The 24,075-nt window shown below is 48.7% G+C and overlaps 1 protein-coding gene across 1 annotated transcript; it reads left to right on the top strand.

The window, feature by feature from the left end:
• USP28 (ubiquitin specific peptidase 28) lies at positions 2,669-21,624 on the top strand (the record flags this gene model as incomplete). Its single annotated transcript, XM_021376050.1, is given in 23 exon segments — positions 2,669-2,743; positions 3,581-3,713; positions 5,045-5,138; positions 5,323-5,485; positions 6,319-6,405; positions 7,217-7,354; positions 7,719-7,792; positions 8,297-8,373; positions 8,762-8,910; positions 10,597-10,724; positions 10,882-10,977; positions 12,080-12,274; positions 12,630-12,844; positions 13,130-13,200; positions 13,525-13,753; positions 14,892-15,083; positions 15,988-16,127; positions 18,415-18,593; positions 18,687-18,765; positions 19,051-19,130; positions 19,499-19,622; positions 20,063-20,261; positions 20,445-21,624. Coding segments are annotated over 23 exon segments (3,093 nt in total), but the record flags the coding sequence as incomplete, so codon positions are not given.

The raw sequence follows: 24,075 nt of genomic DNA, 5'->3' as shown, positions 1-24,075 counted from the left end.
GCCGCTGCGTGCGCGCGGCTGTGCGCGGGCGTGCGCGAGGACATTGCACACGCAGCGTGCACCGGGACACGACACACGCGCAGTATGCATGGGGACAGGGATGCAGCACGTGTACAGCATGCACAGGGATGCAAGATGCATCACAGCTCGCACAGTGTGCGCAGGGATACGGCGTGCACCAGGACACAGCACTCCCAGCATAGGCACAGCGTGCACAAGGACGCAGTGCACACAGGAGCACAGCATGTGCAGGGACACAGCGCTCATGGGAGCGCAGCATAGGCACAGCGTGCACAGGGACGCAGCGCACACAGGAGCACAGCGTGCACAGGGACACGCTATACACACAGCATGCACAGGGACGTAGCATGCACTGAGACGCAGCATACATATAGCATGCACAGGCCTGCAGCACACGCCGGAGCACGGCGTGCACAGGGGCACAGCAAGGACACAGTATACGCACTGTGCACAGGGATGCAGTGCACGCGGGAGCACAGTGTGCACAGGGGCACAGCGTGCACAGGGCCACACCATACTCACAGCATGCACAGGGACACGGCCTGCACGGGGCTGCTGCATGCACGGGTACACAGTGTGCACGGGGCCATAGGACGTGCAGGGACGTGGCATGCACAGGGCTACAGCGCACACACAGCGTGCACAGGGACGTGGGCACATTCGAGCCCTTCAGGAGCTTTTCTCAGGTGCAGCGGGCAGGAGGCATGGATCGTTGTGCATTCTGCAGAGGCATTGGTGTGGCAGCAGGAAGGTGTGGGTCTGTAAGAGGTTCTGTTTCAGGAGTGCGGGCGCTGCTGTTGCTGCGGGGTCGGAGGCCTCTTCACATCCATTTTCCCACTTGGGTGCAAAGCACCGCTGAGCTGCTGTGGCCAAAGGTCATGGGCTCCCATCTGCTCCGCACGCTGCTGGTCCTGGTCCCCCTTGAACTCAGGCTCCATGTTTGCACCCATCCCTGCTCTCAGTTTCTCCCCCAGACAAACCGCTGCTGCGTGCTGTGATTCGTAGGATGCTGAGGGAAGCAGCAAAGCTGCCGCTGCTCTCGCTCGTTAGCTGCCCGTGTAATTATTATCTGCATTACCTCCCTCCCTCCCAGCCACTTTTCGGGCTTGTCTCTTGGTGCCAGGATCTAACACCAATAGCACTGTTGTTGTGCCTCCTGTTTTTCTGGCAGCTCACCTTTATTCTTTGCTTTGCTTTTTTTTCTCTTGGACGTGCATTTGGCGTTAAGCTACCCCTGTTGTTCTGAGTCCTAAGGGCTGGTTTGTGTTAAAGGACCGCAGAGCGTAACCCCAAAAAGCAATCAGGCAGAGCAAAACCAAAACTGCTCCCCCCAAAACATCACAAACCAGAGGCACAGAGCACAGTTCCCAGCCACAAAGTGCTGCACAGTTCAGCTTTCTGCTGTTGATGCACGTGTTTCTTATGAATGAAGCTGCCCTGGAAATCATTAGAATATTAAGTGGCGACGTGGAGCTGTGGGCTGGTAATTAGTTCTTCTGTTTACTGCTGCCTTTGTGAGTTCTTCTTTCGGTGAAGAAGAAAAGCCCCCCCCCAAAATCACGCCCCATCCTCCCCTGGATCGCGCTGTTGTGATGTGGTTTTGCAGCGTGGGTTTTTCCTCCAGCGGGAAGATGTGCCCTGCAGCGTGGGGTGGGGTTGGGCAACAAGAGCGCAGCGCGGAGGTAGCAAAATTAGCAGCGTGATGTAATTGGTGTGCTGTGAGTATTCCTGTCCTGAGGCTCCTGCTTGTGCAGTTCTCATCGTGCTGAGCGGGAGCACCCCAAGCTGGGGGAGTGTGCACACGCGTGTGTGTGCTGTGCACAGAGAGCAGCTCCTGCTGTCGTTGCAAACCTGTCCAGCAAGCACCACGCGTGCAGACACGGGGGCTCTTCCAACGTGTGGGTTTATTGGGAAATTGACTTCTGTAGCATGGATACTGATCTGATTCCGGTGACCTTGAGTGCATTCCTCAGCTTCGTTACCTTCTGGGCAACGAACGCCTGTAGCAAAATATCTTTCACTGCTCTGTAGTTGAGGCTACTGCTGCTTTGTGTCCTTCCCCAGGCACTTTGTGTGGCCAAACCAAGGCTGCTTTTTACTCGACAGCCCCCTCAAGCCTACAAAGCTTTGAGAAATCTGTTAAAACAACTGGAGTTCTTCTCAGGTAAGAACGCCTTGCTTGCCATGCAAGGACTTGGCCAAGCCTGGAGCTCCCGTGAGATGGGGAAGAAGAGCAGTGGAAGCCTCTTGGGCCCCTCTTCTGTCACCTCATTGTGAGTGAGAGGTGACGTGCACGAGTGGCATGTGCAACCAGGCTTAAAATAGCCCCCAGCAGCCACAGGGTGCCTTATATGTCCCGCTGCTGCGCGTGCTGGGCTTGGGGAGAGGGCTGCCAGGGCCTGCCAGCACGCTCCTGAGCATGCAACAGGTTGAACATTAGTCTGGAAATAGCAGAAACTAAGTATGGCGTTCAAACTGACGCTGGTTGCACTGTCTGGCACGCGTGAGTGAGTTTTTGTGTCCACCTGGCAGTGAAAAGGAAAGAAAGAACAAATGCTCCCTTGAGAGGTTGGCGAACATGGCAGGGATGGGTTGGTGTCGTCTTGGGCACCTTGTAACAGGAGCTTTCTTTGTTTCTTGGCTGCAGGATTACCAGGTTTTGAACAAGATGAAGGAGATCACAGGAATCCAGGACGCAGATTTCCTTCACGCGGCTCTGAAGGTTTGTATGTGCTGCCAGTGCCCTTGTGAAAGAGGGCTTCTGACGTTGTCCCCAAAACCAGGCGAGTTTGGGTTCCCTCAAAGCATAACTCAGGGTTGGTGTGTGCTGATAAGAAGGCAGAAAAGCCAGTGTGTGGCCTGTGATGGTGATACAGCGTGTTTTGATGCTGGAAATTGTTAATATTAAATGGATTGCAATGACATCAGTCTGGAATCATCGGACACCGTTGCCCTGGGATGTATGGGCAAGAGAGGAGTTGCGTTGTTCATGTACATAGAGAGTTGTTTATGGAAACTCCCGTATTTCATTGGGAAGTAATGTCCCCAGAACGTTAAGCATAAGCTTAAAGGAGTTTAACACTTAACTTCGTGGTATAAAATGAAACAGAAAATGAACATAGTTGAGCTCTTCTCTTGAATGAGCCACGGTCAGCATTCTGGCTGCCCTTCAGACGCCGTGTGCTGCGTTGTCACCATACCCACGTGTCTTGCCCTCCATGTAGGGTTCAGTTCCTGGGAGTCCCCCTGTGGCCAAGTACCTTGGTGCGCTGCAGACCAACAGCTGCTTGAATCTCTAGCGAGGGAAATGAAATGAGATAATGGAGTCTATATTGTCCTCGTAATTAAGGCAAAGTGCTTTCCATCAGATAAATTTTAGCCTTTATTGTTTTCGTTTTTACTGCTACTTGTCACCAATAGACAGATAGCTTTCTCTTGTGGCCAGAGAAAGCCGAGTCGGAGCCAGTGTGCCTGTCATTGCCACAGATGCATTAAATTTCATACAAATGCAGGTGAAGTAACCCTGGAACTATGGATTTTTTCCTTGTCTTTCTGCTAGGCTGCTAAGGGAAACCTGATGGAAGCACTCATCGTCCTCACAGAGGAGCGTGACCAGGAGCCTGTTCAGAACACAGCTGCTGCAGAGCCGTCCTCTTGGGAGGGCAGTGCAGTGGGCAAAGAGCCCCCACAAGGTACGTGGTCCATCTCTGCTCACACTGGGTCTCCTGAAGGCCCCATGTGTCCTCTGAGCTGCAAGGAGATGTGTTGGTCCTTCTGCTGGGAATCCCTCCCGTTCCTGTCCTGGCACTGGTTTTGCTAGTACTGGTCGTTTGCCACGGGGAGCCAAACTGAAGGCACTTTGGTATTGGTAGGGCTTTCCTAGAACCAGCTCACCTTTGGGTCAGCCAAGTGCCAGTTTAAGGAAGGACAGTGAGAATGCACGTCAGCAGCCTCTGTCAAACACATGCACCGGGTGGAACCCCTCTTCACAGGAGGCTTCATGCTTGAAGGGTTTATCCTGACTGTGCTTAGTATTTCTTGATGAAGGAGAGCTGAATCAGAAAGGAAAGGCACTTAGCAGCATTGTGGTGCTGTTTGTATGTAACAGATCATGCTGCAGAGCTGTATTTGTTTTAAGCAATCAGTTGGCTAACAGAGAAAACCCAGAAAGCTCCTAAAGCAGAGAGAGCAGGATAAAGAACCAAACCTCTGTCAAGGCTTACTTTTCTTCCTGTGGCATCTGCTGGCAGAGAGCGTTGATTGAGTTTGCTGTATTTTCACGTAGAAGGAAATGTTACTTGAAGTAGCAGCTAGATTATGCAAAAATTGTTTCTGTAATTATTACAGATACTGGCAAAACTAGGCTGTGAGTTTGGTACATTTCTACTAATGGAAGTTTTCCCTAGCAAATTTGCCTGTGGACAGATTGGTGATGCCAAAAGTCTCTGCAAGCAACACCTAGAACAGTGCAGCTGCACTTTTTTCCACTGTCCAAGGCTCTGCCTGGCCCAGACCTGCCTATTTTCCTTTCTCCTTTCCTCTGTAGCCAGTAAATGAAATGACTCAGTTAGCTGAGTCATTTCATCCTGATACAGCTGAAGGAAGCTGATTGTGTATAAACGTGCAAATTGTCTTAAATGGAAAACCTTTATTTCTCCAAACAGTGTCAGTTGTCAGCACTGGTGTCAAGGCATAGCAAAGAGAAGCAGCTGCTGGTGTTGGTTCCTTATTTCAGCAGGTTTGAAGTGTTCCCACGAGCTCTGATTTGGGCTGTAAGGAAATCTGGCCTTTACGTGGCTGCATGATCCTAATCAAGTGCACTCAATGGGAGCTCTGATTTCATAGCGTGGTCCAACCTAATAGAATTTGGATTTGATTTCTTTTTTTTTTTGCTAGAAAATCTTTTTTTTTGTCGTGCTAAAAATCACATTGGTGAAATGTAACGTTCTCTAGAAGATCTTTTTAGAGAAAACGTTGACCTGCTCGTGATGGAAGGCTGATCAGAATGCTGTGCTGCTTCCAGGTGGTGCTGCATTCGTCCCTAACAAGAAAGGAGACGTCCACCCCGTTGTTGCCTACAGGCAGCTGGAATCACCAAAAGCTCACGCTGCTGAAAGGTCAGTGGAGCTGTCAGTTCAGAGCTGAAACTTTTTAGGGATTGGATGAGACACCTGCTTGTTGTCTGTAGTGCCAGGTGCTGCTTGCTAGCTCTGTTCTGGCATCCTGCCCGTGGCTGGGGTACAGTTCCTGGGGAATCTTTGCGAGCTGGTATTTCACATCGACGTTCCTGTCTTGTGTCAGACCACAGGAGCCCCATTCTCCTGAAAACAAAAATCGCTCCAAAAGGAAACGCTGCGAAGTCTGGGAAGAGAATTCCAAACAGAGTGACTGGAAAAGAGTGGGTGACTGGCCTGTTGGAATGAAGAACATCGGCAACACGTGTTGGTTTAGTGCTGTCATCCAGGTAATCTGGTGGCGAGATTCTCTGTCATTGCTGCCATCCTGGAAACAGCGTCTGTCACTTCTCTTTGTATTTTACATATTTAAGATTTCCTCTGAGCCTGTGCCTAAAGAGCATTTATATGAAGACTGCATCAAAAGATGCGGGTGCAAATAATCTGTGTGTATGTATGCAATTGTTTGGGGTTTTTTGGTGCAGTGATGTACAAGTGCTTACTAAATGGCAGAAACTTGACTGGAACTGATGATGTAATTATACTGACGTGATTATTAGCTCCATAATACATGGGGTATCAGGTTCTGCTTAATGGGACGCAGTGGCACAGACACTGGAAGTAATAAGCAGCTCGGTGGTGTGTGTTATCAGTGATAACCTAAACAAGAAGAAACAACAGTAAGCGGATCCGAGCATGTTTGTCTCTTTTAAACGTTTTACATCAGCAGATAAATGCTGATCCATCGTGGCTCCCCATTCTTGAGGGGAGGTAAAGTGGCTGCAGTTGGGCTCCTTTCTCTGTGTCACTTGCTCCTGTGTGCTTTTCCTAAGCTTGCCTGTGTGGAGTAGAATACTTTTTCCTAAGGCAGTTTCATGGCCTGAGAATGGGAGGATGAGATCCTCTTCTTTGGAAGAGCACAAGGAATCTGGGGGGTAGGGATGTGCTGCCCTGGCACTCAGGCTGCTCACTTCTGCAGTGCTTCCTTAGCAGCACAAGGCCACTGGAGAATGAGGAGTGAACAGAAAGAAGCTGTGGAGTACAAGTGACAGCAGCGCATCAAACTGCATCGAGTCGGCTCCCTGCAGGTGCTGATCAGTGTTTCTCTCTCCTTTCCTTTCAGTCTCTCTTCCAGTTGCCGCAGTTTCGGAGGCTGGTGCTCAGCTACTCCTTCCCACAAAGTGTCCTTGAAAGCTGCCGTACCCGCACTGTGAGTCTTCATCACGTAAAGCTGTGAAGCTTCCCTCTCGTGCTGTCCTGCTTTGTTAGTTCTTTGAGCAGATTTCATTGGGAACAGGCAACCCGAGACCTCTGCCCGTACCTTAATGACGTCCAAGTCGTCTAGCTGCTTTAAAGACAAGTTTGGGAAATGCTTTTTTAAAGGCAGAACCACTATGAAAAAAAAAAACAACAAACCAAATGATTCTCATGAAGCTTTCTTCTAACTGAGGGGCAGGAGAAATCTGTCAGATAAAACTTCTCTGGCCGCTGCAGATTGTTCTTTTGTTCATATTCATCATAGGAGAAGTGGTGTCTGAGTCAGTGTGAGGCTGCCTCCAGCCCCAGTGCCTCCTGAGAAAGGTCAGCAGAAGGTGCTTCCAAAATAGTTGAAGGAAAAAGCGATACATGGAATTATCTTCTGCTCGTTGTGTCCTTCTGTTCCCCTGTTGAGGAGTCTTTGGTGTGCTTGCTTTTCTGTGTGCTCTTAGTATACTAAAAAACCCAAAGCACAGACAGAATAAACTCGTAAGTTCACTGGGTTTCTGCCTCATGTTTTAGCTCTTACTTTGGCCACCTCAAAGTTTCTTTTGTTTTTTTTCTCCCATGCGACCATTGGAAGATCACATTGCTTCTAAGCAGCAGCACGTCTTTCTGCTTTTGTCCTTTTTAATGCCATGTCTTTCCTTGCTTGCTAGCTCTGCTGTTAAGGTGCGTGCACGTAGTATTCTGCAGCACATGGTTAGCAGTGCTGCTGCTTGAGTTGCAGGAGGGGTTTGTCTTCTCTCCTTTTTGCATTGCAGGGAAAAAGAAATATTGCATTCATGCAAGAACTCCAGTGTCTGTTTGCTTTGATGCTGGGAACACGTCGTAAGTTTGTGGACCCTTCTGCAGCACTGGAACTCTTAAGGGATGCCTTTAAATCAACGGAGGAGCAGCAGGTAAAACCATGCTACAGAGCCTTCAGATTTCCTCAAAGCAGCACTTGCTAACAGGGAAATCCTGTGTGTTTTCATCCTCCTGTTTTCAGAGGTCTCTCGGTGTGTCTGTCAGCGGGCAGACAGCTCTCTGGGTTGTGTGGGTACAAGCTTGGTCGCTGGCCGGCCAGCACAGTGCTGCCGTGCCCCATGCCAGCTGGGTGCTTCATCTCCTCTAATCTAATCTGCACACGGGCTCATTGCTGGTGAAACTGGGGTTCTGCACTTCTTTCAGTTGGGTAGTGCCAGCTGGGTTTAGTTGGAGCTGGTTTGTGAAACCACGTTCTGCTCTGTACGTTTGACTCTCGACTGCTGTTCTCTCTTGCAGCAAGATGTGAGCGAGTTCACGCACAAACTGCTGGATTGGCTGGAAGATGCATTCCAGCTTGCTGTGAATGTCAAGTGAGTTTTTTGGTGATACCAGGAGCTTGACCTGTCACTGAGGAGGAGCAGATTTTAGATGTCACTGCTTAGCAAGCAGGAGGGCTTTAAGCAAATGTCTTGTTTGCTGGCTGATGGTAATCCCCCTTCAGCCTGAGGTATTGCTTATAGAGCGTTAGATCTACATTTCTTGCCTAAATGTAGGACTGTATTCAAGGCTAGTGTGGCCTGCAGAGCATGCAGCCTCTGGGGGAACTCTGCAGACTGGTGTCTAAAAGAGATGTGGCTTTTTGGAGCTGCGTTTCCATAGGACAATGCCTGCCTATTTTCTTCCTTGCCAGGATAAGTGTTGTAATGTGCTTTTCACTATGAAAACATGTGACAAGCTTTCTCTGTGTTCTGTGCTTTGATAGAAATCTTTGCTCTTGATTGTGGGACGATTCCCAGGCCAAGGGTTGGATGATGAGTTGGGGCTTTGTTTTTTTTGTGCAAATGAATTCTGTGCTTTTTTTCTCCCTGAAACAGAAGCCCTGGGGACAAATCTGAAAACCCAATGGTCCAACTTTTCTATGGGACTTTCTTGACTGAGGGTGTCCACGAGGGTGAGTCAAGGTTTTGGTAGTTCCTCTTTCTAACTCCTTGGAGAGTTTTGATATATGGCAGCGATGATGCATGTTTTTGTTGCGCATTCTTGTCGAAATTGCCTGGATTTTCACTGTTACAGTAAACCTGCAAGTAGCCTTCTTTCTATATAGAATTGTCTTTAACATTTATACAATATGTCTTCTGAAAACATTTAATGCTCGTAAGTGCTCATGTATTTGAAAGCGCTCGTGTGGGAGGAGGCTTGCCCTGAGAGATGTGCATAGAGAGCTATGAGCACTCCATTTCCTGCATCTAACCTGGTGTTTACAACAAACTCTTGTGTTAATCAGAGTTTTTCGTTCGCTGAAGTTAGTTCACGGGTTTTGTATCGTTTTCATCATTCAGGCAATACTTTTTCCAAGATCGAAACCTTTGGTCAGTATCCCCTTCAGGTAAATGGTTATCGAAACTTGAATGAGTGCTTGGAAGGAGCCATGGTGGAGGGAGAGATGGATGAGGAGACAGCAACTCAGTCAGTGAAATATGTACAGGAGGTTAGTTGGAAGTTTTGTTGTTGAGCTTTTGGTTGCTTTCTAAAGAAAAACTCAATACATGTAGCACAGGTGTGTCTCAGTGTAGCGTGCTAACTGTAAATGGCAATTGCAAACAGTCTCTCATTGAATCCGACGACGTTTTCTGGCTGCCTGGGATCTCACGTTGCTCTATGTCAGCTGTGGGGTGCCGAGTCTGCTTCTCTGTAAAGATGTGTTGTCCTGTGTAACCAATTCAAGGGGTTTGTTTTGAAATAAAAAGGTGAACGTGTGCTTCTGATGCAAGTGTGATAAAGTCTCTCTCTTTCTGTTGAAGCCTACCTGTACCTGAGTAGGGGGAGAACCACTGCCTCCTTATTTTCGGAGGGTAAAAGTACAGTGCTTATCTCTATGGTATGCCATTTGGAATTTGTATCTTTCTCCCTATTACAGTGTGTGTTTTTCTTCTCATTTTCACTCTTCTGACTGTGCTGATTTATTTAATTTTTTTATATTTTTTTTTTTACTTTTTATTTCTTCTTTAAACCCACGAATCACAAATCAATCATAAACTACGTCAATGCAGCAGAGTAGAAAGCTAAGACGTGCCATTGCATTCAGCATCCTGGATGTAGTAAGAGCAGCTGAGAGGTTCGGTTTGAGAAATGCACCGAGGTGTCTGGCTTAGAAGGCACAGAGCAAAGTATTTCTGTTCTGTGACAACATTTGGAAAATGTGTTGTTACTTCCTGGGAAGTCTGCATGACAGGGGGCATAGAGAATAAGGTGCATCTTGTCGTATGAGTGAGTGCATCAAAGCATCAGTGGGGCTCATTAGAACTGACGTTTTTCCCTAGGTGATAGGTGTGAAAAGCTTTTCTTCTCTGTTTTTAAGTTCCCTTGTTGTGAAGACGGGGCTTTCCCTGGAACCCCTCTGTTAAATGGTTTGAAAAGTGTATTAAAAAAAAAACCTATCACCAGGGCTGTAAATATTTTAGATGTGAAGTGTGCAGTGGCACCGTGGTGTGGGGCAGGTTCACGATGGCAGGAGCCGTGACACGAACCATGCAAAGCACAGTGACCTTAGTGTGATGGTCACGGGTCTGGCAGGGAGTGCTGTGTGCACGGTGCCGTGCCAGGTAGGTGGGGGGCACCTGGGGATGCTTGAAATGCTCAGAGCCCAGAAAGGCAGAGGAAGCAGAAACGCAACCGAGAGCTTTTCATTCCGTGTGGCTCTTGGCAGCGGTCTATTAAATGTATGGGAAGTGGATTTGTTGTCTGAATCTCCTGAATCGAATAGTTCATCATCAGAGGGGATAAGGAATAAGACGCTGCTTGAGGACCTCTGTCTTGTTACTCATCGTTGCATGTGATGTGTGTTGGAAAGCAGCTGTCTCTTGGAGGCTCTGACATCCAGCCTTGGGGTAGCGTCTGCTGATTTTGGAAAGCCCATTTAGCAAGCTGTCAGGCTGGATGTGTCAGGCAGTGAAACTGAACTTTCTGAAAGCTGTTCCGAGGCCGCTGGGTGGTAAAAACGTAAGGTGGAAGCGGAAAACTCAATCTCACCTCGTTTGGTTTTCTGACTAGTCACTCCATAAACACAGTGTGCATCCAGTACTTAAAGACAGATGTTTAGGGTCGGTCTAAAACGTGATGCTGAGCAGTCATCTTCAAACAAGTCCCCTCGGGGGCGTTTCTGCTTCCATTGCAGCGCTGGTTCACCAAGCTCCCCCCGGTGCTGACCTTTGAACTCTCCCGATTTGAGTTCAACCAGTCCCTGGGACAGCCAGAGAAAATCCACACCAAGCTGGAATTCCCTCAGACTATCTATATGGACAGGTGAGTTGTTCTCTCGTGCAGCTATTGCTTTGTTTTAGTTGAAAATATTTAATATTCGTGCTGGCCAGCAAGGATGGATTCTGAAATATTTATGGGAGATTGCGGATCTGAGAAGTAAATAGATTTCCCGTGGTGAGGCTCTGTATTGTCTGTCTAGGTACCTCTACTGCAGCAAAGAGCTTATTCAGACAAAGAGAGAAGAGGTGAAGAAATTGAAGGAGAAAATGCTGATTCTGCAACAGAAACTGGAAAGGTGAGCAGTCAGCTACAGCTTTACTCTTGTGTTGTGCGGGAGTTTGGAAATGGTTTCTTTTAAACAACGGGACAAAAGCAAACGCAGGAATCATAGAATGGCCTGGGTTGAGAAGGACTGTAATGATCATCTGGTTTCAACCCCCCCTGCTGTGGGCAGGGTCGCCAACCACTAGACCAGGCTGCCCAGAGCCACGTCCAGCCTGGCCTTGAATGCCTCCAGGTACGGGGCATCCACAACCTCTCTGGGAAACCTGTAAGCAGGGTTGAGTGTTGGGTCCCTGTGTGGCATTGTGCTGGTCTGGCTGGGATGGAGCTGGTTTCCTTCCTAGCAGCTGGCCGTGCTGTGTTTTGGGTCTCTGACCAACGAGGAGCTGATAGCACACCCGTGTTTTGGCCACTGCAGGACACCAAGGCTTCCTCCCTCTCCCTCTGCCCACGAGAAGCAAGCAGTGGGCGTGCAAGGCGTGCTTCTTCTTGGTGAAAACACAGGGCTTGGAAAGAGGTTTTTGCAGCACAGGGCTCCTCCTGTCGCTGCGAGGCCTCCGGAGCAGCAGAAGAGCTGGATGCCTGTGGGACACAAGTGTGTGTACATAGACACCACGTGGTTGCAGGGTCCAGGTTTTTGTCTTTTAAACCAAGTCTGGATATGTTATTGTCGTGGAACTGTGTTATTGGGATTTTTTCTGTTGGTTTTTCGTTTGTACACTTAAGAAATGGTACGTGCGAGGATTGACTTGCCTTAGGTGAGTGGTGTGTTATTCCACCTTCACACAAAGTGGAGGGATGTTTTGGTACCAAGGCTATCTGTCGAAAAAGGAGCAGCACTGGCTTTTATTATATGAAGAGAAATGGCTGAGAAATATGTAACTAGTGCATGGTGGGATCCCAGATCGGCAGCTGTGTGAATATTCCATGGGGAAATACGTCCTAGGGTTATCAGATACGATATCTGTGTTCAAAACAAGCATAAAGAGAAATGCTCTGTCTGTAAATAAGTAGTGTCGGAACTGAATGTGTAGTGGCCTGTTTGTTGTTTGTCTCAGGTTCAACCAAACAGCTCTGTTCCTTCGTTAATGGAACGTTTTGCTCTGTCACTGCAGGTACATGAAGTACGGCTCTGGCCCAGCACGCTTCCCACTGCCTGACATGCTCCAGTACGTGCTGGAATTCATCAGTACCAAGCCTGCTGGAGCTGTGTCCTCTGTGTGCATGTCTTCTACTGAGGACTCTCAGATGATGGACAGGCAGTCCCAGGGCGAGCCGCACGTTCTGGGCGCGCTTTCACAGCCAGACAGGTTGGTAAATGGAAAGAAAAGCCATTTTTTTCAAAGAATATGGTAACTTTCAGCTAAGTGCTGCTGGTTTGGGTTCTAAAAGGCAGCTATTGATGTGGGTACTTGTGATCTATGAGCAGTTAGTGGCCGCTCTTCACGTAGTCTGCCCTATCACTGCAGCTGGTCTGCTGGTTTTTCTGATCGGTTCATTTTATTTTTTTCCTTTTTCAACAGCATTGCCATATTCCTGGGGGTGAGCAGTGATCCCAAGTTGAATTATGCACCTTTTCCCAATTCTTCTCTTGCGTTACTGCAGTGTTGGATGATTACAAGCCTGCTCAGCGTGGTTGGCTTACGCTTGGCTTTTGCTTTGCAGCATGCTAGACGGAAAGGGTGGTCAGGCTGAAGATGGAGCTGTATTAGCAGCAAATTCCTCACCACAGCAACAACTGAACGCCCCTCTGCAGCCTGCTGGTCCTCCAGCAGAGGGGTTGGACTGCCCTGCTCCTCACGTGGTGTCCGAGGAGGAGATGAACCTCGTTACGACGTGTCTGCAGCGATGGAGGAATGAGATTGAGCAAGATGTGCGAGGTCGGCCCTAAACGTTGGTTGTGATTTTTTTGTGTTTATTGCCACCCCGAATCTCCCTTCAGCTGAACGCATCCTGAGCTGTGCCCTCAGGTCTTTCTGCTCACCTGGAAACGACTCTTTTGTATGTCTTGAGGTAGATGGTATATCCACCAGGCTTATATTTACCATCCAATAATGGTGTGTGGGTTTCAGCCCTGTTGTTAAGTGTATTTGCTGCCTGGCTTCAAACTTTCTGGAAACGATGACATTTCTAGGAGTGTTTTTAATTCATGGTGTCCTTGGCAGATCTGAAGGAGTCTATTGCCAGAATCAGCCAATCCATTGACGAAATGTACAGTGACCCTCACCTCCAGCAGGTAGGAAATGCTGCTTCGTGCAGTAAATATTAGACTGATGATGCTGATACTGCGTCTCATTAGCTGTCAGTTCAAGTTGCCCACTCTTGTATTTTAAAAAGATCCCAGTGTTAGGATAAAGAGGAGAAGGCATTTGTTTAAAAAAGAAAAAAGTAATAATGTTGCTTTTTCCCTTAGAAGTCAGCTCTTACAGAGCAGTAAATTTAATGTACGTATCAAGTCTTGAACAAGGCAACAGCTGTGAACGTATTTCACAACTTCATAGAGATCAGAAAACTTCCTTTACTAAAAGTGATTCTGAAAACTGTCCATGTGAAATTGCAGGTTCCCTATCACTTGCATGCTGTCTTGGTGCACGAAGGGCAAGCAAATGCTGGTCACTACTGGGCCTTCATATATGACCAGCCTCGGAAAAGCTGGCTGAAATACAATGACATCTCAGTGACGGAATCATCGTGGGAAGAACTGGAGAGAGATTCATTTGGTGGCTTGAAGAATGCCAGTGCCTACTGCCTGATGTACATAAGCAACAAGGTGTCCCACGTTGTTGCAGGTACAGGAACTAAAGCTGTTTTGACTCTTGTGCATTGTGTTCCCTCCAGCCTGCATCACCAAGTCCCTCAGCATCTCTGTGGTATGGCGTTACCCCCTGTCTGCAGATGCAGAAGTAGTGAGACCAGCAGGAGGAGGATGGAGCATCTCTGGAGCTCAGCCTGCTTGTCCTGCTCACATCTGGCTGGAGTGTTCTGGGCGGATAGCTCAGTGTAATCTCTGGTTGCTGCCACATGTCAGACCTCTCATTGTAGGAGCTAGCCAGGCAGTGAGCAGATGCTTCAGAAAACAGTTCACCCAAGATGTCCATGGAGAAATTTGTTCCCTAGTCTGTTCTTTTCTGAGCCTCTCATAGAGATAAAGTGGAAAACTGAAGATAGAACTGTACTAATACAACACTGTGTATTCAGGCTCCCTTTTTGCCACCTGTTTAACCTATTCTTTCAGTGGTATCATGTTGAACCCACACAGGGGTCTTTGTTTCACAGCCTTCTCTGTTACGTGAGATGAATTACTGGTGACCATGGCTTGGCCTTGCAAGCCTATTTGCAGTGCCAGAGTATAAATAGTTACATGGGTGAATTATTGTGCACGTGGCACTATGCATGGCCAACAGCTGTAGGAGAACCTAATAATTTCATGCGTGGTTCATTTTGATGTAATCAATAGCAGCAGACAATAGGGGACTGTCACTCTGTTCACTGCTAAATATTGCTGATGAGAATTTGGAAGCTGTTCTTTGTTTGCCGTCCTGTGACGGGTCTGTTTCTGGAGTGAACCCACAAATTACTACTTCTTCTATTTAATGCAATTTCTGTTGTTTTTAAAAATGCTTTCTTTTACAATGGGCGTGCAAAGAAGGATGGATCTGGTAGAGGGAGCTGTCCTTCGCTTTGCGTGATTTTAAGACTTGTCCGAAGCTGACGTTTGGTGGGGTTTGTGTTATTTCAGGTCTTGGTATTGAAGTAGATGGAATTGAAGCCAGCATGGATGGAATTCATGCTTTGGAGCCCACGTGGCTCTCTGCTTTTATGTGATGCTGTAGATACGATGTCTCAAGCTGAACCGTAACGGCTTGAATGCTGTGCTCTGCACAGTGGTCACCCTTGGGTACAGGTGTCTTTCTGACCTTCTTCCAGGTGAAGGTGAGAGCTCGGAGCTCGGGCAGTTCCAGAAGGAGGTGGAGGCTTTGCCCCCGGAGCTGAGGCGCTACATCCAGGAGGACAACTGGCGGCTCGAGCAGGAGGCAGAGGAGTGGGAGGAGGAGCAGTCCTGCAAGATCCCTTCAACTGCTGCTGAATCTCAGGAGCTCTCCCCTGAATCGGGACTAGGTGATGGCGCGTCTGATTTTTGCAAGCTGTGTTGGAATGAATGGTTGGAAGGGCTCCGCTGTGGTGGAGCCTGGTTTCATGTTTGGGTAACTAAGGAGCTGTTGATGAAGTAGCAGAGGTGCTGGTGGGGACTGTGTCCTGGCAGTACAAAAAGCAGTTCTACTGCTTTTGCACGTTTGTGCTTCCAGGCTTGTCAACAGAAACGCTGTTTTCCATTCATTTCGTGGTAGTGAGCTCATCTCATTTTGCTTCCAGACACTTTTTATTAATAGAAATATTGAGTGGAAGGCGTTTAAATGCTGTTCTCCCCAGTGGGAAAGCGTTACTTAGCAATGCAGTGTGTGCCACAGCCTCTGAAAGGGCTTCATGAGCTGTGTGTGCATGAGCTCATGGTGGAACGGGCTCACGTGGGATGGATGTAGCAGCTGTTCAGTCACACACAGACGTGGTCCAAAACATTTTAGAACAAGAGAGGGTAAGAAGATGTTGATGCAGAGCAAATGCTCATGGTGATATTGTATTTTGATGGAACTGAGCAGCAAGCTCACCTCCAGACTCGGGTCCGGTGTTAAATTAGCACCTTGCATCACGTTGTCTGGTGGTGCAGCAGTTTCAGATGTTAATGAAGCCACTGCTTTATCTTGAGCCATAATTCCTAAGAATGTGCACGTCTGGTAGACGGTTCCACCTCATTAAGGGCTGCGCAAGCAAGCTGATAACAAGGTGGGCGATCATTTCTAACGTGAATGCCCTTAGGAGTGCTGTTTGCAGATGAAGAAGTTGGTGTGTGTGCCTAGGAAAAGCGAAAGAGGGCTGCTTCGCCTTCGTGCACTTCTCTCTACTCTGTGCGTGTGCACTGAGCCCCGCAGCTCTGCTGGCTCACGCCGTGTCCCTGCCCTGACAGATCAGGCCGCAGCCGGCGAGCAGAGCCTGCGCTCCCTGTCCTCGGAGCACGCCATGATTGCAAAGGAGCAGACTGCCCAGGCAATTGCGAATGCAGCCGACGTCTACAAGAAGAACGGTGTGGAGGCAGCGCTCTGCGAGGTGAGGGCCCGGCCCGGAGAGCGGCCGGCCGCTGCCTGCGTGTTCTTCTTCTTCAACAAACCTCGGCTTTGTGATTTCTCTGTGATTCTGTAGCTGTACCGCATTTCTCTCGGTCCCCTTTCTGCTTTCCTGTGTTTTGCTTTTTGTTTTTTTTCTCATCCTTTGTCTTTTTCTTCTCGGCCGCAGCCAAAGGAGGTAGAGCCGGTGAAGGCCCAACCGGGAGAAACTGCCTTTACAGTTCAGGCAGAGCAACCTCAGGATGCTAAAGAAACAGAGCCCGCTGCCCCAGCTAGCTCACAGATCTCGGAGGTGGAAATCCCCACTGTGGGGAAGGTTCCTGTGAGATCTGATGCAGATGGATATAATGAGGAGGTACAGCTCCCGGTGCGGGCGCTCGCTGCTGTCCGTCACTAACCTCTAACTTTGTAGCGGTTGGCTGTAAGCGTTCCTCACTCGTCTGGCATGGAAATGGTGCTGTTTTCAAAGTAAACTTTTCCCCCTTTAGAAATAAAGGTGGTCAGGCCAAATCGTTGAGCAGCTTCTTTCCTAAACGCCATCCGAGGAGCAGCTCTGTAGAAGCATTCAATCGTTAGATCCACTCAGTGTTCCTGTGGCTCTTCTTTCTGGCACAGCTGTATCAGAATTGGTCCTGGATGTATTTACAAACCTCCTTGCTGCCTTCAGAGCTTTGTCCCATGTGTATCAAGGAGATGGAGTGCTGGTCGTGTAACTCACGGCATCCTAGCCCTGATCTGTTGAACCTGGTTCACCTCCCTCACACACACACACAGCAGCATTCTAGAAGTTGTGTTTTCACATTCTGGAAGTGGCCCAGTTGGAGTTCATGTATAGAGGTGTTGAGATAGCTGCTACTTGAGTATGTTTAATGCATGCCCGTGTGAAGTTAGCACAGTGAATTTACCTGCCCCAGGCACTGCTCTTTTGTGTTGCTTAATAAAACTGAATGGGATGCAGGGGGGTTATGATCAGTGTTCTTCATGTTCTCGCTTGTGGAATTGATAAACTCGAGGCTTGGAGCAACAAGCCTTTTGATTTGAGTGCTTTAAAAAATGCACCTAGGGTGTATATGAGAGGTGGAGTAATGGCTGAGCAAATGGCAGCCCTGGCTTACTCCACCTGTGTTGATGAGCTCTAACTTGTGCAAGTTTTTTCCTCTCTTCACCATGCTTTTCTTCTTTTCCTGTCTGTCCCTGTTTTCCTCGTTCTTGCTTGTGTTTCTTTTCCTGCTTTCCATGGTAGGTGATGCTGAGTCCAGCCATGCAAGGTGTCATCCTGGCTATTGCAAAAGCCCGCCAGACCTTTGATCGCGATGGGTCTGAAGCAGGGCTCGTTAAGGTATCCAGCTCGTTTGCTAAATCTGCTAGCATGGAAATCTGTATGGACAGAATGAGGGATCTGTGCTATGTATAAAGACATGCCAAGCAAGTGGAAGGGAAGGTCCAGGTGGTGTTTCTTCTAGATAATGGCTTTTCTCCTTCGATTCTGTTTGTGCTTGCATAAGGCCACGTCCTTGTGTCCCAACCAGTTCTTGGGGCTTATAAGAACTCCCTCCTCCCAGAATAACTACAGCTTTTTGCTCTTTGTACCGCTTATTCCTCCAGTGTTGGTAATTCTCTTGGTCTGGATTTAAAAATGAGGCTTTCCTTGTCTTTCAGCATCTCTTGCATGTCCTTGGTGTGATTGTCAGGAAATCAGCACTCGTGAAATTTGTTCTGGTCCGGAATGTGCATGCTGACTATAAGCTCTCTTGTAAAAGGTGTTTTCATGAAAAGAATGCATGGAATAGGGGGATCTGAAAGAACATCAACTGCCAAAGATTGGCTGTGGTGTTAGGTTTTACCGGCAGGTAGATTTAATTAGAAATACAGCCCAGGGAGAAATCTCCTGTGTTATTTATCTACGGGAATATAAATGACAATGTCCTCACAGATGTAAGAGGATTGCCGTTGGTTTTGCCAACCTGTTTGCTTGCAAGAGCATTACCAGACCTGTTGTTTAATGTATCCTGCTCTCTCTGGAGGCCGTTCAGATACCTTGATGCTCTGGAAAACCGCATGTTTGATGCATGTGCTTTTGCCTCGGTGTATGCATAGTTCCCAATGCTTATGGGCTCCTATTCACCAAGAGAGCATAGCTAAGCAGCAGAGCTAGTGATCCCCCGTGGGCATCCCATCGTATTGGGACGGTTCTAAGCTCTGCATCAACTGCTGCAAGAATTCAGACTGGTGAAAGAGCGGACGCTTCAGTGTGCGTGCTTTCCTGACAGGCATTCCACGAGGAGTACTCCAGGCTCTATCTCCTTTCCAAAGAGACCCCAACCCCTCAGAACGATGCCCGCCTGCAGCACGTGCTCGTTTACTTCCTGCAAAACGATGCCCCCCAGCAGATCGTGGAACGGACCCTCCTCGAGCAGTTTGCGGACAAAAACCTCAGCTACGACGAAAGGTTTGTGCCGTGGGTTCCGAGAGGAAGCTCTTCTCACCTGGGAGCAGCTGAGGCCGTCCTTCTCATTTTCTCATCTCTTCTTGTACGGAGCAGGTCAATTAGCATAATGAAGGTAGCACGAGATAAACTGAAAGAAATCGGTCCTGATGAGGTGGATATGGAGGAGTACAAGGTAAGGGAGCGGGCTGCCACCTTTGAGCCTTTTTAGTGTCAGAGCTCACGCTTCCCAAAGCAGCGTGTGGGAAACTGGCACCGTGGTGCAGGACCATGCCAGCACAGAAGGGAATTAGCTGAGCTTCCAGGGATAGCTGTGCAGTTGATGGAATCAATGTGTGGTACGTGTGGCTTCTGGGAGAGTTTGAAGCTCTTTAAAGGGTAAAATCAGATAGGCTTGTGAGTGGTGGAACAATGTGAAACGTGTTGGAGGTGAAACTGACGCTGTTTTCTTCCTCAACAGAAGTGGCACGAAGACTACAGCCTTTTTCGGAAGGTGTCTGTTTACCTACTTACAGGGCTGGAGCTGTACCAGAACAGAAAGTAAGTTTATTTTAATGGTGAGTTTGGATGAGATAAGCTACAGCCTAGGAGTGGAGGCTATTTGGGCAGAACTACTTCTTTCAGACCTGTGATGGAGACCAATGTAGTTTATTTCTGACTCACTGGTAGCCCTTTCTTGAATGCGGGGCCAACCTTGGTTGTGCTGAATCGTAGCTGGGTGTCTGTCCTTAGCATCCCCTCGTCTTTCTCCCAGTGAAGCTGTAACAATTGCCATCGCTTCTCGGGCCTTTGGACTCCTGTACTAAAATTAAACCATCTTGAACTGGGCATTACAATGGGTTTAAGCACATTTTGGAGTTCTTATGACAGAGACAGACCTTGCAGCTGGACAGCTGTCTCTCTTCTAGGTACAAGGAGTCCCTGACCTACCTGATCTATGCCTACCAAAGCAACACCGCTCTGCTGGAGAAGGGAGCCAACAGAGGAGTGAATGAATCGCTGATCACCTTGTATAGAAGAAAGTGTCTCTTGGTGTGTAAAGGAGGAGCTCTCAAGTCATTTGGGAGGGCTGTGGAGGGGAGAGAGCAGCCCAGGGAACATCGTGGAAATGTGGAATAATTTGATGAAAAATGTTTGATGTGGCTCTCGGGGGGACTTGGTAAAGGCAGATATGAAAACCAGAATTATAAGCAACGTATGTGCCGTATGTTTATGTAACAAATTGTTTATATGTACATAAATGTGTATATATATATATATTTATCCGTATGTTTTCTGAAGCATGATTGCTTTGACTAACAGTTGCTGCTTCTCCAGAACCCAGCACCTGGTTCTGTTAGCCTTTGTGCTTCTGCAGCACAACTGTCCATTGAAAGGAGCTGAGCTGTGTGCCTTTCCTGACAGCTCGTTGGTTATCAGAAGGCCACGGTCGCTTTATAAAGGTCTTTCCCTGATTCTCTCTCCTCTCCTAGAAGCTGAATGAGATGGCTTCGTCTCTGTTTGTAAGCTGTGAGGAAGCTCGTGTGGCAGAGGGCATTAGCATCCTGAATGAGCTGATCATCCCCTGTATGCACCTCATTAACAACTTTGACATCTCCAGAGAAGACATGGATGCCATTGAGGTCATGAGAAACCGCTGGTGCTCCTATCTGGGACGAGAAGACATGGACGGTAGGGATCAGCCGCCTGCATTACCTTACTCGTGCTGTTGGTGGTCGGGGCTGTGTCTAGACCTTAACTAGAAAGGAATGAAGGGGCCGCTTAAAACGCTTCCTTACGATCTTAAAATCAGTATTGTAGCACGTTTCTGTTTCAGTCCCATTGACTCTATCTATCATCCTCTTCCCCCGGCAGCGAGCCTGCAGGTCAGGCTGGGCGAGCTGCTCCCCCGCCTGCTCGACGGCTCCACGGAGGTGGTCGTGCTGAAGGAGCCCCCGAAGATCCGGCCCAACTCCCCCTACGACCTCTGCAGCCGCTTTGCAGCCGTGATGGAGTCCATCCACGACGCCTCGACCGTGGCTGTGAAGTAGGTGGCAGAGCTGGCACCTCGGAGTGGCAAACTGTGGAGCAGCCGTGCACAGCATCCTCCCGCCAGGAGAGGGAAGAGGTGATTTCGTGTTGAGACCTGTGTTCCGTGTAAATAGGAGTGGATAAAAAGCAATATTGCACTTTTGAGATAAGATGTCAAGTGAGAATGCAAAGGACGTGAACCGCTGTACGAACACGGCACAACAGGTGCCTGGCAATTCCACCTGCCTTATTCTCCTAGGACCGTATGAGGACATTTCTTCTGTTGTGGCAGCTTTCTACACTGTCCAGCAAGCTCACATCCCTGGGAATGACATCAACAGCAGAGGAAGAGTTGGGTTGATCTGGTGAGCTGAGCTATTCGCTGTCATTGATCCATCAGACACATTATCATCTTCCTAAATTATTAGCTGCAAGACATTACATATTCAGATCTTGCCAGACTTCTGTTAGCAGGAGCCTGAGAGGAACAGTGGCACCCGCTCTGTGTGATGTGTGCAGTCACGCGTGCAACTGCGTATTTCCGTTCAGTTAAAGAAGCGTTTTCCTTTTGTATTCGAACTGGCAGAAGAAATGAAGCAGGATTCTTCCTCTGAGAAAGGCAAAATCAAATAATGGCAGTGACAAGAGACAGGCCGGAGCTGGGAGGTTTGCCAGGGCAGTGGTGTTAGCTGAGTGGTTCAGGGCAAAACCCCCGGGCTGTGTCACCCTCTTGGGCTGGAAAGTGAACTTCCTTCTCCCCTCAGGTGGATATTTGGTGCTGGATGAGTGGTGATAGCTGCAAGGCCTGGAATCGGCCCCTTTTTAATTAACTTTCTGTAAAATATAAAATACGCCCCGTTGGGATTTCCTTCCATGGGCAGCCTGTGATTGTGTTTGAGCTCTGGCAGTTGTTGAAACCAAATGATCCGAGTGGAGGAGGAGGAGGGAGCCTGTTTGTTAGGACTATGCAGTTTTTCTAAAAGTGCAATAAACGCATTTGTTCTATGTTAGAATGAAAAAGTTCCCTCCATGTGTTTTTGTGTTATTTTTTTTTCCCCCCTCCATTGTTACTCCTCAAGGGTTCCTCTTGGCTTCAGCAGAGAGGAAAGGAAGCAGAGAAAAAGAAATCCACGGGCAAAGCCATGCAGGAATGTCCGTCCCTGGATGCGGCTCCAGGTTTGTGTGCTGGGTAGCTGCACAGTGCTGTGATGGATGTTCCTCTTCAGCCTCCTGCAATGGCAGTCAAGTGCTTGGGAGCTCAGAGTTCTCTCCTGCTGCTGCTGGGGCAGCTTCGACAGAAAAAGAGCCGAGGTTGGTGGCTGCGACCACAAAGTTTTGTTTGCTCTGCAGACTCCATGGCTTCAGCTCATCCCTGAGAAGACAGGAATTCCAGTGAGATCTACAGCAGCGCCGTAACGTCGCTGCGACACGTGGAGCTGCCAGGTCACGCAGTGCCCCAGGGTTACCCACAGCTCAGAGCGTGCACTGCAGCCCGTCTGCTTTGTGGCTGATGCATTCATTAGCTGACGCATGCTGCAACGGGAGCACGGGTTGCAATGCAGCTGAGTGAGCCTCCTCTGTGCTGGTGCCCAGCTGAAGCGCTCTTTAGTTAACTACAGCTGGGAAGCGCTGAGCTGCACCCTGGCTTACGCTGCTATCTGGTTTTCTAGCTCACTGGTCTCTATTTCTGCTCTCGAGATCGGGCAGCGTGACCAAGGGCTCACGTCTGGTGCTGCTGTAGCTGAAGGCCACGCACCCGGCTTCCCCTGGAGCTGCAGGGAGCTCTGCTTCCCCTCCTTTGTCCTATTTTCCTGCAAACAGTGCTGAGAAAATGCCTCCGTTCGTTATCAGTGCGCGCTGGTTTCTCCTGAAATCTCGTTTTTCGATCTGTTTTCAGTCTCGGTGCAAGTCGCCTTGTGTTGTTTTTGAGGGAGGGAATCTGCCGTTCCCGAGCAAGCTGCAGGAAATAATGCATTCACGTTGAGTTAGTAAAGAAGAGGAAAAATCCATGCTTTCCGGCAGCCAAGATCTCTGAGTATTTGCCCCATTAATTGGGGAATTGAAACATTTAATTGCATATCGAGCTGCTAACGTGATCCTACATTACAATGGAGCCCTTACCTTCTGTCATCATGCTGGAAAAACACAGATTCTTTTCAGCAGCTTAGGAGGAAAGGAGAGCAATACGTGCAGGTGTTTTTGGACGCATGGAAGGTGGATGTTTGTGGGGCTTCCTCCTGGTGCAAAGTTGGTTGTAATTAGCAGAGCTGTGTTGGAATGAAATTGTCAGCCAGGTCCCACTGCTCCATCGGCTCCTATAGAGGAATAACAAACCTCTATGGGAGTTGGTTTGTTTTGTGTTCTCCTTAAAGTAGAAACAATTATCTGTAGAAACTCAAGCTATCTGTGTGCAGAAAGCGAGCCAAGCCTATTGCACCTAATGGCTGGCACAGAGCAAGAGCTGCTGCTTTTCCAGCCTTGCTACCTCGCTCTGTGCTGCTGTGATGGAGGGGACCCCGAAATGATGATGGCTCTGCTTTATTTCTTAGGGTTTGGATGCCAGGTTTTTAACAGGGAGCTTGGGGTCTTGGTGCCACGTTCGCCATCACTGCTCACCCTGCACAGCGAAGAGATTGGCTGCAATTTCAAGATAACTTTTGCAATACTGTTGTGTCATTCCAAGGCATTCTGACTTCCAGGCGACCAGGATGTTGGCTGGGGAGGCAGCTCACGAGACAGCAGGTTTGTCCTAACACGTTGCTGCCAAAAATGAAATTTCTCAACAGATATCCAGAAAAGGCTTCTCAAGAATGCAGGTCAGTGCCTATAAAGCCATGAGAGTTTGGATCAGGCTTGGAGGGAGGAGCGCTCTGGAGCTGAGAGGAAACCTTTGCTCAGCATCTTGCCATCATTCTCCCTCCCCCTGCTGCATTTTCATTTCCCAAGGATGTGGGTGACGAGCTTGAGCCAAAATAGAGTCTCTTTGCTTTGTGGGTTTGTGCAACTCCAAAAAAAAAGAAAAAAAAAAAAGAAGCATTTGTGACTGAAATGTGCATTCATCAGGCAAGAATGCTGCCCTTCTGGCCCCTCCGTGGTGCTGCGCTCCATCGCTGTGGCACAGCTGGGTCCCTCCGAGCTGAGCTGTGCCCCCAGCGATCCCTCCTCTGGGTGAAAAGCGTTGGGGAATCATCTCTGTTCTTTCTCGCTCTCTCTCTCTCCCCACGTGCTTCTATTTTTGACTCTTCGCCGGACCAAAGTGCAGATTTCAAAATGGGGCTTTTGAAGAACGGTGAACTTTGGTTCCCGGAGCGGCGCTGCTGTTGGGTGGGGGATTCCTTTCTTTCGGCCGTGGCTCCTGCTGCCGACAGATTGGAGCAGCAGTGAATTCCCTTCTTGAATAGCACTGTAACAGTGGGTTTCCTGCGGTCGGGATTCTTGGTGTTAATTCAGCCTGAGGTTCGGTAGCATTAGGAGC

This window comes from Numida meleagris, chromosome 23, assembly GCF_002078875.1.
Source record: "Numida meleagris isolate 19003 breed g44 Domestic line chromosome 23, NumMel1.0, whole genome shotgun sequence".
Taxonomy (NCBI): domain Eukaryota; kingdom Metazoa; phylum Chordata; class Aves; order Galliformes; family Numididae; genus Numida; species Numida meleagris.
Note: the sequence above shows the minus strand (reverse complement) of the source record. Positions and strands in the feature narration are given on the sequence as shown.